Source organism: Suncus etruscus, chromosome 9 (genome assembly GCF_024139225.1).
Source record: "Suncus etruscus isolate mSunEtr1 chromosome 9, mSunEtr1.pri.cur, whole genome shotgun sequence".
Classification (NCBI taxonomy): domain Eukaryota; kingdom Metazoa; phylum Chordata; class Mammalia; order Eulipotyphla; family Soricidae; genus Suncus; species Suncus etruscus.
In genome coordinates, this window is record NC_064856.1 from 99956829 (window position 1) to 99970156 (window position 13328).

At 37.6% G+C, this 13328-nt stretch overlaps 1 protein-coding gene across 1 annotated transcript in view; it reads left to right on the forward strand.

Moving 5' to 3' along the window:
• The first annotated feature begins 2439 nt into the window (after positions 1-2439).
• The window catches only part of LOC126017786 (olfactory receptor 8K3-like), a 29119-nt gene continuing 18230 nt past the window's right edge, over positions 2440-13328 (forward strand). Inside the window, 1 exon segment of the mRNA XM_049779839.1 lies at positions 2440-2993. Coding sequence (XP_049635796.1) covers positions 2440-2993 — 554 coding nt within the window.

The window sequence follows — 13328 nt, forward strand, 5'->3', positions numbered from 1 at the left end:
GAGAAAGTTCTATTTTACTCTATTTTTCTTCCCAGTTTAAAAGTTAAAGGCAGCTTTTTTGTTAATCTCTTCACCTAACAGAAGCCATACTGCTTTCTATTTCAGTGATCTCCAAAATCTTTTCTAACAGCTATAGTCAATAGTTTGAGATAAAATACAGTATGGCAATATCAGAAGGTGATAATCTCATAAGTAATGTACTGTATGAAGTAAGTGTCCAGCAATAATTCTTCTGTATTACAAGTTAATGCTAAGTGAGTCTCAAAGCTCACTGAGTGACTTCTGTAACTATTATTGAACTTAAGTTAGCATCAATTCTGCATTTTTTTTCTTTTAACTTTTCTCTCTCTCCCTTCGTCCCTTTCCTCTTTTATTTCTAAGAAAGGACTAATGCTAAAAATGTTTTAAGCTGCTATGTTTCAACTAGGATCTTTCACCCTCATTATAGTCTAGTTTTGTTTTAATAAGAGATTGCCTTATATAGATGTTTATTTTATACAATGAAATTATTCTTTTCTTAAGCATTTGTTTATAGAGTCTATATATAGATAAGCTCTATCATAGTATGAAAAAAGTATATTTTACAAATGCAATTCTCTTTGTTGAATTCTCAATCTATAAAATTTTTGAAATATTTAGCCTTGAAAGTATGCTTTTGGATAATTTAGTAACCTTAAATTTTATCTTTCTTTAATGTAAAAGACCTCTTTCCTCCCAAAAAACTTTATGAAATATCATTGAAATAAACCAAGCTCTTTCTCCAGTTTGCTATTTCTCTCTTACTGTACTACAGTCCCCACAACACTACCTATTTATGTTTTACAATGGCACTTATGAAAATAAAGGTATTAAATTTTAAGCAGGGTCTTAACAACATTTTAAGTAAAATATAAATAAAAAAACAACACTGATATTTCAAATTAGACATTGAATTGGAACTTGATATGATTAGTAGAGAGAGCAGGGACTTGGGAAAAAACAATACTATCTTCTAACAAAGATGACAAATCATACAAAACTAATATGTCTATATATGAAGTTAACCTATTACAAGTAACATATTGTATTCATTTTAAAAGCACCAAACCAGAAATGAAGGCAATCAGTTAAAAGAAAAAATCTATAATTCAGACAATAGACACTCTTTGAACAGAGACAATAAATAAATGTGATGAAAACTCAAAATTTCAATGCTATGATGTCCTAACAGTTATACCTGAGACTTTGTTAATATTTAGAAAAATGACGGAGACCTTGAATTTTTATATATTAATCTCATTTCCATAAATTTGACCATGAATATAATAAATAGAAAAAGTAAATTCAATATTTTAATGATTGAGTAAAATTTCCAAACATTTTTAATCATATGATTCTCATTTAACTTTCTAACACCCTACAAGAAAGACTGGGCTAATGATATATATATATAATTTTCCCAATGTACTCTATTTAATCTACCATTATTGCATATATAAATGCTCCCTCTATATATTTCATGAGATATTTTTGTATAAAAGTAAACAATATGAAGTATAATCTCTCATAAAGCTTCTATATAAATATCTTTGTTAAAAATCAACCAACAATATTATCCTATCTAGTATCACATGTAGATATGAAGAGGGTGGCAGTCAAATAGTTCCACAGATTATTGTAATTTGGTATTTTTAGGGTTTATATAATAAATTAGTAGCTATTATTATCTAGTTTATAATTAATATGCAGAAATTCATAGAAATATATTTTACATAATTTAATTAAAATAAAGATGCCATTTTATTAATAAAAACAACAGAGTTTAATAATCATACATGATTTTTCATTTGCTACTTATATCTAGCAATGTATATATATCCATATATCTCTTAAGTCTATCAATATCTTCATATCCATATGACTATACATTACTCTACCAAGCTTTGTTGAACTTAACTATACAGAAATTTTGAGTAGGTAGTACTATTTGTCAGAGGCTATGTTGTATAAATTATATCAATCATGATCATTTAGTTGCAAAATGCAAAATAATAAGCATGTAAAAGTGGTTGTATGGTGTCAAGGAGCTAGCCTTGCATGAAGGCCAAACAAGTTTGATACCCAGAACTATGCTAGGAGTTATTCATAGTGCAAGCTAATAACAAACCTTGAGAAATGCAGGGGTTAGCCCAAAGTAAAATAAATTACTCACAACAGTATTTTTGACTTGTCTTTTTGTCTATCTCTTTTCTCTATCTCTACCCAATATTTTTACGATATTAAAACATGAATGTATATATTAAGTTTAATATATTTGGTGCATAGGCAGAAATTTTATTTTTAAGCATTCTAAATTATAAATTGGTATTTATTTAAAACAGTATTATAACAGCAAACTATCATTTTACACCATATAACAACTGATTTATCTCTCTAAAAGAAAGTTCCTGAAAAACCTGGATGGACAAGCACAATCTCACAGTGCTCAAGGAATTCATCCTGCTGGGAATCACAGACCGCCCTGAACTGCAGGCTCCCCTATTTGTGCTCTTCCTCATCATCTACATGATCTCACTGGTGGGCAACCTGGGCATGGTCATCCTCACCAAGGTGGACTCTCGACTGCAAACACCCATGTACTTCTTTCTCAGACACCTGGCACTCACAGATCTGGGCTACTCCACAGCTGTAGGACCCAAAGTATTGGTTAGTTTTCTTGTGGAACAAAACACAATCTCTTTTTATGTTTGTGCCTTACAGGCCACTCTCCTAGTTCTGTTCATTATTTGTGAACTTTTTATTCTGGCTGCAATGTCCTGTGACCGCTATGTGGCCATCTGCAACCCTCTGCTCTACACAATCATCATGTCTCAAAGGCTCTGTCTAATGATGGTCATAATCCCTTATCTCTACAGCACATTTGTCTCTTTGCTAGTCATCATAAAGATTTTTAAGTTACCCTTCTGTGACTACAATATTATTCATCACTTTTACTGTGATAGTCTCCCATTGATGTCTTTGCTCTGTGCAAATACACATGAAATTGAATTGCTCATTCAGATCCTTGCAAGTTTTAATTTAATTTTTTCACTTACAATAATTCTGGTGTCGTATCTGCTCATCTTTGTAGCCATTTTAAGGATGAAATCTGCTGAAGGTAGACACAAAGCCTTTTCCACCTGTGGATCTCACCTGACAGTGGTCACTGTGTTCTATGGGACTTTGATATTTATGTACGTGAAACCAAAATCTGGTCATTCCTTTGACACTGATAAAATGGCATCTATATTTTATACCCTGGTTATCCCCATGCTGAATCCCTTGATCTATAGCTTAAGGAACAAAGATGTGAAATATGCTTTACATAGGATATGGAAAAGGTTATGTAATGTATTTTCTTAAATTATGTATACTATAAGGTTCCTATACACTAGATGATTGACTAGATCTAAGCTTTATTTGTATCTCAAATGGAAAAGCAGAGGTAAATGATTTTAATGTATTTAGATGCTAATATACTATTCCTATTTCTAAATATTATAACTGCTTTTACAATATGTGAATATAACTGGCACAAAAGAGTGAATATCTTTGTTTTCTTTGAGGAATGTAGATGAATTATAAAATTTTATCTATATTAATTAATTAGCCTAAAACACATTAAACTGTGTCATAGGACTATAGACTAGCAGGTAATGTGAGAGCTACACAATAACTTTCATCAAAGTGAAGTTAAAATGAATTCATTAGTCTCCACTATTAGAATAAATAAATGTTCTGTATTTTTCCATATATCTGAGTGTTTTATTATGACCATATCCTTCTTGTTAGACTTTATGCTCTTCTATAGGGTATATTCAAATCAAAGTTGGTTATAACTTGAGGAAACTCAGTAATTTACATTAATTCAATTCCATCACTCATAGTTCACTCAAAGGAATTTATGCAAATATCTCCATTCCAGAACTGGAACTATAACTCAACAGGTAGGGCACGTGCCTTATACACAACCAGTCTAGGTTCAATCCTTGGCATCCTATGTGATGTACTTAGTCTATTAGGAATAATTTCTAAGTGCAGATAGGAATAAACTCTGTGTGCCACTGAGTGTGTATCCCCCTACTACCATTTAAAAAACGCATCAAATTTCTCCATTTCTCATGTGTGCATTTGTGTTTTGCTTTGCTCACTAGTACCATAAATTACACATATAGGTCCTAGAAAGCTGATTCTAGCAACCCAAGTGATCTGCCCAACATCAAATTTTGTATCAATCAGCCCATTTGTCCATGGCATGAATAGATTAAACAAGTTAGTTTTATAAATTAATCAGTTGGATTAATTGAATGCTTATCATGAAAGCATCAGATATTGCCTTTTTATTCCTCTCCTAGTTTTTGATTCCTAACCTCTGGGTTTTGTCATATGGACTATTATTCCTTCTTAGCTTTCTAAAAGGCAAGACACATGTAAAAGAGCATGTACGGAGTCTGTAGTTATTCTCATGACAGTATACTTCAAGGGTGAAGAAACCCTGTATCTCTTAGGTCAAGGGAATTCCCTTTCTTTTTTTTTCTATCTTTTTATATTTTTTAATATAAATTTTTATTTTGATCATAGTGGCTTACATATTGTTGACAATAATATTTAGGTACATATTTACATAAAATCAGGGGGGATTCCCATCGCCAACTTGTCATCCCTACGCCTCCGTTTCTATCCTACCTCCCTTTTCCTTTTCCCTCACCCCAGGGCGGCTAGAATATGTGGTCCCCTCTGTATCTAACCCACTACTTAGTAGTCTTGCACCTGTTTGGTCTTGATGCCTCCCTTATTTCCCCCTCTAACTGGAGTCAGGACTAGCTAGTTCAAGTTGCGTGGTTTTGTTTGAAGGAGAAAAAAGTAATAAACTGGGGTAAGAGTCTAATACCCCGAAAATGGGCGGAGTCCTTCTAAAGGCTCTCATCATCAATCTGGGAGATGGAGAAAAAGTAGGTGAAACACTCCACTAGTACCAAAAGAAGTGTCAAATATCCAGTGAGGGCTCCAGCTATATCAATAAGCACCACACAGAGCAGACAAAACAAACAAACAAACAAGTAGAAAAAAAAACAAAACAAAAACAGACAAACAAAAATCACGCCATGGTCTTGAATTAAGAAACATGGCATAGCACATAACGAAAGAGGAGAAAGGAAGAGAAAAAAATATAAGTATAATTGGGGACTACACTTTCAATAATCACACCCAAACAGAGAAATCGACCAAAATAGATTGGTAAATCAAAAATAATAATAACAATAATAAATGAAGGTAATATATATATTTATATCAAAAAAATAACCAAGGTTTTGTGCTTTTTGTATTTTTGTTTTTTCCCTCCTGCACTGGCACAGTAAATATTGGGGTCATTCGAAAAAGAATTCACTTGGCCTAAGAGATATGGGATTTCTCCGTCCTTGGAGCATACTGTCATGGGATCAACTCTAGACATTGCTCAGGATCCTTTACTTTCCCGGTGGTGTTATTTTTTTTTTCTTTCTTTTTTTTTTTTTCCTTTGGTGTGTGGAAGACTTCTGCTCTGTGTTTAGAGGTCTCAGTATCTGTACAGATCCTGAGGTGGGACTTATGATGAAGTCAGTCTTTGTGGTTCTAGAGGTTCTGTTACCTCAGTGTCATTTTAATCCATCTTCTGTGGTTGATGATCTTGGTCTTTGCACCGAGCCTAGGGTGGCACCTAGGATAGCGTCTTTCTTTGTGCTCCCAAAAGCCCCATTTCGTTACAATTGTCTCTGCCGGATCTTTGGGGCTGGGGATCATGATTCTTGTGCAGGTCATAGTTCAAACCCTAAACTAGGGCTTATTTATTGGTCCCAAGATGTATACAGTCTGGTCGTGGATCAAGCAGCCAGTCATCTGTAAATCCCGATCTTGGGTTTTTGTCCTACCAAAGGGAGCCAAGACTTCTGGTTTTGTCTTTTCGTTAGTTGGTAAGGTAGGCTAATCTGCTCTAAGGTCAAGATGATCGCATTTTCCCCGTTGTCAGGATATCATGTTAGAGCTGGGCCTTGTTGTTGGTCTCGTCGTATTAAGGCCGTCCTGGATGGAGTTTGTTTCCTGCAGCTGTTGTGAAGAGCTGTGCCGTTTCTATGTCGGGGATCCAGGGTTCAAGGCTGGATGAATGGTATCTAATCACCTGAGGTCTAATTTGATTCCACATGACATATTTTCAAGGCAGGAGATATCCCTATATTTTAAATAACTATGAGTTCCTATCTCTAGTAGATAAGAGCTCTCTTTTATTTTTTTTAAATGTAAAATTTCTCCTTTACTTAGTGTGCCTTTGTAGGGGGAAGTGGTGCTACATTATAATGTCTGTGTATTCGTGGGTGGACTGATGGGATAACAGTCCCAGGTCACATACCAAAAAACGAAGAAGAAAAAAAAAAGGGGGGGGGGATTGAAACTGTATGTGCTCACAAATATATATGAAGGACAAACATTTAAAAAAAGATAAATAAATAAATTAAAAAAAAAGAAAGAAATAAAATGAGTTAGCGAAATTTTTATGGGACCAAAGTGGTGCAAAAGACTACCTTACATTTGGGGGAGGGCAGGTAAAGAGGTGGTGTATTACAGGTCTTATGCCTATGTTGGAAGTACAGTTTTTCCCATTGTCTTTTGGGTTTTTCTTGTGGTGTGTGGGTTCCCAGGCATCTTCCTAACCCACCCCCTGACCTTCTTCAGATTGGTAAATATTTGCGGCAGGGAGGTCTTGGAAGAGTTCTTGCATTGGGGATACTTTTGGATCTAGGCCCGGTTTCAAGGAGCAGTTCGCGTTAGGGGGAGTTGGTCGGGAGGGCCTCGCAGCATGAGTCCATAGGGGAGTTGGCTGTCTTTTCTTTCAGGAGACGAGGTGTGGGTTTATCTGGGTGTCCTCTCGCCTGGGTGCTGGGTACTGGTTCGTTGGGTAGGAGGTCGATCTTGATGCCTAATAGAATAAGGACTGGGGGTGAAGAGTTTTAATATGGTGGGAGATCTGGATGGGATTGAGGGGTGAGGGGATAGTTGGATTTCCGGAGGGGGGAAAGGGGAAGGTGTATGGGAAGGGTTTGAAGGGAGAGAAAAGAGAAAATACCTTAGAGAGAAAAGGGGGGGGAGAAAGGGAGAAAAGTAATGAGCAGAATAGAAGAAGAAAAAGAGAAAAAAAAAAGTAGTGAGAAGAGGGGAGAGAATAGCAAGGGAATGCTGGTTTGATTGAATGTGTTCGAAGAATAGAGCCTGTAGTTTAAGTCTGTACGTCTCAGGTACTGCTTCAGTGGTCTGACTGGTCACGTGCTTCAATTCCTAAATGAAGGTATTACCTAGAGATAAAGTGTATGTTAAAGAGTTTTCTTGTGGCCATCTCGTAGTGCAAGCAAGGTATGGTATCCCGTGTGGTATCCCGAGTTGCCACCTTAGTTTGTCCGTCTTTTGTATCCAAGGGCACCTGTGGGCAGAAAAGCTGAGAGGTTATTTAAAGTATAGTAAGATAAAGGCATTAAAAGGTAGTGTTATGGTATGTTGCCATTGTAGTCTATGATTTCCCTTGGTGTTCTATACTTGTGTTCCTGTATATGAACTCTAAGGGATTATTGTGGACCTTTGTTGTAGAAGTCTGATTACATACCTGTTCTCTCTATGCTGCCGTTTCTGTTGTTGCTGTTTTCTTTGTGGTATAATGTGTAGTCAAGAGTTTGCGTTGTTCCTTTTTTATGTATTTTGGACACTGCTCCCACGTCTATGCTGACTATTACAGTGTTCGGAGTTTCTACCCTGTTATTTGATAGGATTTAGTTGTGTATAAACTATGTGTTCTAGGTGTTTCAGAATAGTGCTACCATTCTGTGTTTATCTTTTGTCTTCTGACTTACTTCGTTTAACATAACATGATCTAGGTCCATCCATGTTGCTGCAAAGTCTGTGATTGTATCGTTTCTGACTGCCATGTAATATTCCATTGTGTATATGTACCACATCTTAATGATCCATTCATCTGTTGTTGGACATCGAGGTTGGTTCCAAGATTTGGCTATTATACTGAGTGCTGCAATAAATAGTGGGGTGCATATATATTTTGGAATGAATGTCCTTCCATCTTGTGGGTATATGCCTAGTAGAGCAATTGCTGGGTCAAATGGCAGTTCAATTCTGAGCTCTTTGAGCACTCTCCAGACTTTTCTCCATAGATGTTGAACTAGGGGGCATTCCCACCAGCAGTGGATGAGAGTTCCTTTCATACCGCATCCTCGCCAACAAAGGTTGTTTCCATTATTTTTGATGTGAGCCAACCTCACTGGTGTAAGGTGGTATCTCATTGTCTTGATTTGGATCTCCCTGATGATGAGTGAAGGTGAGCATGTTTTCATGTGTTTGTTGGCCATCCTTCTGTCTTCCTCAGAGAAGTGTCTATTCATTTCATCTCCCCATTTTTCTATGGCTTTATTTGGTTTTGAGGGGCTCAGTTTTCTGAGTGCTTTGTATGTTCTAGATATCAGCCCTTTATCTGATATGTCAAGTGAAAAGATTTTTTCCCATTCTGTTAGCTGTCTTCTTGCGATAAGTAGGGTTTCTTTTGCCATGCAGAAGCTTTTTAGTTTGATGTAGTCCCATTTGTTTATATTTGATGCTAACATTCTTGCCATTGGTGCTCCGTTCTCAAAGACCTTTTTGATATATAGGTCTTCGAGTGTTCTGCCTATTTTATTCTCGATAAACTTTATAGATTCAGGTCTGATTTCAAGGTCTTTGATCCATTTTGAGTTGACTTTTGTATAAGGAGTGAGGTATGGGTCAATTTTCACTTTCGTACATGTGGTTTTCCAGTTGTACCAACACCATTTGTTGAATAGGCTTTCTTTGTTCCATTTCAGATTCTTGCCTCTTTTATCAAATATTAGTTGGCTGTATATCTGGGGGTTTATGTCTGGGAATTCTGTTCTGACCCACTGGTCTGAGGTCCTGTCTCTGTTCCAGTACCATGCTGTTTTGATTACTATGGCTTTATAGTATAGTTTCAAGTTAGGTAAGGAGATGCCACCCAGCTTCTTGTTTTTCAGTATGTGTTTGGCTATCCTGGGTCTTTTGTGGTTCCAGATGAATTTTGTGATTGATTGTTCTATTTCTTTAAAGAATTGTGTCTGAATTTGGATAGGGATTGCATTAAATCTATATAGAAGTTTGGGTAAGATAGTCATTTTGACTATGTTAATTCTACCTATCCATGAGCATGGGATGTTCTTCCATTTCTTTAGATCTTCTTCAATTTCTTTCTGAAGTGTTTTGAAGTTTCCCTGGTATAGGTCTTTCACTTCTCTTGTAAGGTTTATTCCTAGATACTTGATATTTTTTGATACTATCTTAAATGGGATTGTATTTTTAATCTCTCTCTCCTCAACTTCATTGTTTGTATATAGAAACGCTACTGTCTTTTGTGTATTGACTTTGTATCCAGCCACTTTGCTGTATTGGTTGATTGTTTCTAGGAGTTTTACTGTGGACTCTTTAGGGTTTTTGATGTATATCATCATATCGTCGGCAAATAGAGCTAGCTTGTGTTCATCTTTCCCTACTTGAATTCCTTTGATTCCCTTCTCTTGTCGGATTGCTATTGCTAGGACTTCTAAGGTTATATTGAATAAGAGTGGAGAGAGTGGACAGCCTTGCCTAGTTTCTGACCTTAGTGGGAATGCTTCTAGTTTCTCGCCATTAAGTATAATGTTGGCTGTAGGCTTTTCATAAATAGCTGTAACTATCTTGAGGAAGGTTCCTTCTAACCCTATTTTGCTGAGTGTCTTTAACATGAAAGGATGTTGGATTTTGTCAAACGCCTTCTCGGCATCGATTGATATGATCATGTGGTTTTTGTCTTTCATGTTGTTGATGTGATGTATCATGTTTATTGATTTGCGTATGTTGAACCAACCTTGCATTCCTGGTATGAAACCCACTTGGTCGTGATGTATGATCTTTTTGATGAAGTGTTGGATTCGGTTTGCTAAGATTTTGTTGAGTATCTTTGCATCTATGTTCATTAGTGAGATTGGTCTGTAGTTTTCTTTTTTGGTGGTGTCTTTGCCTTCTTTGGGAATGAGTGTGATATTAGCCTCATAAAAGGAGTTGGGGAGGATTCCTGTTTTTTCTATGGTTTGGAAAAGCCTTTGGAACAGTGGTAATAGGTCTTCTTTAAATGTTTGATAGAATTCACCTGTAAATCCATCTGGGCCTGGGCATTTGTTCTTAGGGAGTTTTTTAATTACCTCTTCAATTTCCTCTGAAGTGATTGTTCTGTTTAGACTTTCTAGATCTTCCTTTTCCAGTCTTGGAGAAGGGTGTTTGTCCAAGAATCTGTCGATTTCTACTGGGTTCTCTAGCCTACTTGAGTATAGTTGTTCATAATATGATCTCATGATATGTTGTATTTCTTGGGGTTCTGTTGTAATCTCTCCCCTTTCATTTGTGATCCTAGTGATTTGGGTGTTTTCCCTCTTTTTTTTGGTGAGTCTTGCCAATGGTTTGTCTATCTTGTTTATTTTTTCGAAAAACCAACTCCTGGTCTCATTGATTTTTTTTATTGTTTTCTTAGTTTCGATGTTGTTTATTTCTGCTCTGGTTTTTATTATTTCTTGCCTTCTAGTTGTGGTTGGATTTCTCTGTTGCTGTTGTTCCAATTCTTTGAGGTGATCTTTTAAACTGTTGGTTTTGTTGTTTTCCTGTTTCTTGACATAGGCCTGTATTGCTATGAGTTTCCCCCTAATTACTGCTTTTGCTGTGTCCCATAGATTTTGACATGTTGTCTCTTCATTGTCATTTGTCTCAAGGAATCTTTTTATTTCTTCCTTGAGTTGTTCTTTGATCCAGCTGTTGTTAAGCAGCATGTTGTTTAGTCTCCAGGTATTAGTTTTCCTCCATTGCTTCTTCTTGACATCAATTTTAAGCTCTGTTGCATAGTGATCTGAAATGGTACTTCTAATGATCCTTACCTTTGTGATCTTACATAGGTTGGCTTTGAATCCTAAGACATGGTCTATTCTGGAGAAGGTTCCATGTGGGTTTGAGAAGAATGTGTATTCTGCTTTCTGGGGATGGAGGGCTCTATATAAGTCTGTTAGCCCTAAATCTTCTAATTTTTCATTTAGAGCTCTTATTTCTTTGCTATTTTTCTGCTTGGAGGATCTGTCCAGTGGTGATAGTGGAGTATTGAGGTCCCCTACTATTATCACAATTCCCTTCATGTGTTTCTCCAGGTTTGCCAGTAGTTGCCTCACATATTTTGGTGACTCTACATTAGGTGCATAGATATTGACCAGGGTTAGTGTTTCTTGATCTAATGTTCCCCTGACCAGTAAGTAGTGACCCTCTTTGTCTCTGATCACTTTCTTGAGGTTGAATACAATTTGGTCTGATATAAGAATGGCTGTCTCTGCTCTTTTTTGTTTTCCATTGGCCTGAATAATTACTTTCCATCCTTTTATTCTAAGCCTGTGCTTATCCTGTAGCTGTAGGTGTGTTTCTTGCAGACAGCAGAAGTCCGGTTTATTTTTCCTAACCCAGTTCTCTACTATGTGTCTTTTAATTGGAGAGTTTAGTCCGTTTACATTTAGGGAAATTATTGAAAGAGAGGACTGTTGTGCAGTTGTATTGTGTGGATGGTTGTTGTTACAATCGGGGGTTTGGATTGTGTAATTCTTCTCTGAGTAAGTCGCTTAGGATCGGCTTAGTTTGCACAAATAGTTGAAGTTCATTCATGTTTGAGAATGTTTTTAGTCTGCCCTCCCATATGAATGATAGTTTTGCTGGGTATTGGACCCTGGGTTGGAAATTTCTTTCATTCAGTCGTTTAAATATGTCATTCCACTGTCTTCTTGCTTGAATTATTTCAAATGGGAGATCTGGTTTGATTCTTATGTCCTTTCCTTTGTACTTGAGGTTTTTTTTCTCCCTTATTGCTTTCAGGAGTTCCTCTTTCTCTTTGTTTTTTGCCATTTGGATTATAATGTGTCTTGGTGTGGGTTTATTGGGGTCTATTTTATTAGGGACTCTCTTGACTTCTTGGATTTGTCCTGAATTGTCTTTCCAGAGGGTGGGAAAGTTCTCTGTTATTATCTCCCTGACTACCTGTTCTACCCCCTTCCCTATTTCCTCCCCTTCTGGTATACCCACAATTCTTAGATTGTTTCTTTTGTCCTTGTTCATTAGGTACTGGACTTTTCCTTCCAGTGCTTTGCCTTTTATTTCTTTGTTGGTTTCTTGATCATTTTTTGATTGCAGTTTTCCTTCGAGTTCTTCTATGTGCTTCTCCAACTCTGTGTTTCTGCTCGTAAGGCTTGTTACCTTGTCTTTTAATTCCTCACTTCTTTTTGTATGGACTCTCTCATGTTCTTTGACATTTCTTCTTTAATTTGGCTGATTCGTTCGTCCATGGATTTTTTATATTCGGTTGTTAGGGTTTCTTTTAATTCTTTTAGTAATTCTTGCATTTCCTTCCTCATGACCGCTTTTAGGTCTTCTTCCCGTGGATCTGTGCGCTTTGGTGGACTTGGAAATTTGATAGGGTTTGTCATGGTGTCTCCAGTTATTAGCGATTTCCTTGCTTTACGCATTGTTCTTTGTATTTAATGGTGTATTTTGGAGTGCTGTGGCTTCTAATTTTGGCCTGCTTTGGTCCCCTTCCTGAAGGTGTTTCTATAGGGGCCTGTTGGGTGAGTTTGTTGAGCCTAGCCCTTTCTCCTCCCCTTTGCTACCTAGAGTGCAGCCTTCCTGCTGTGGGTCTTGTCCCTTTCTGCTCCTTATTTGTGTCAGCGGTGCAGTTCCACTCCTGGCCACAATGGTTACTGGCGCTGTTGAGCCTAGCTCTCAATCCCCTCTCCTTTCTCTGAGAATCACTGGGGCTCCGCCCCCTTCACGCCTCCCTTGAAGGGTTCCCTCAGTCCAACACTTTGGGTTCTGTCCTCACCCTTGGGGAGTCCCTGGTCCACTCCAGGGTCCAGGGGGGTGGACTGTTCTAGGTCACCTGCGAGTCCAGATGGCTGGCCCTATCTCTCCCGTCTATTCGGGTAGCTCAACTTGCCTTTCTAGGCACCTACCTGGGGGAAGGGAGTCACTGGACCCTCTCCGGCTGGCACGCAGGGGTCCCTGGGGGGGGGCAGCCCAAACCGCGCAAAGGGACAGAAATTCACTCAGGCCTCTCCTAACTCATGCCTCCCTCCTGCACGCCGGAGTCCCTGGGGGGAGGTGCCGACCCAAGCTGCGCAAAGGGGCTGAAATTCACTCAGGTCTCTCCTCACTCACGCCTCCCTCCTGCACGCCGG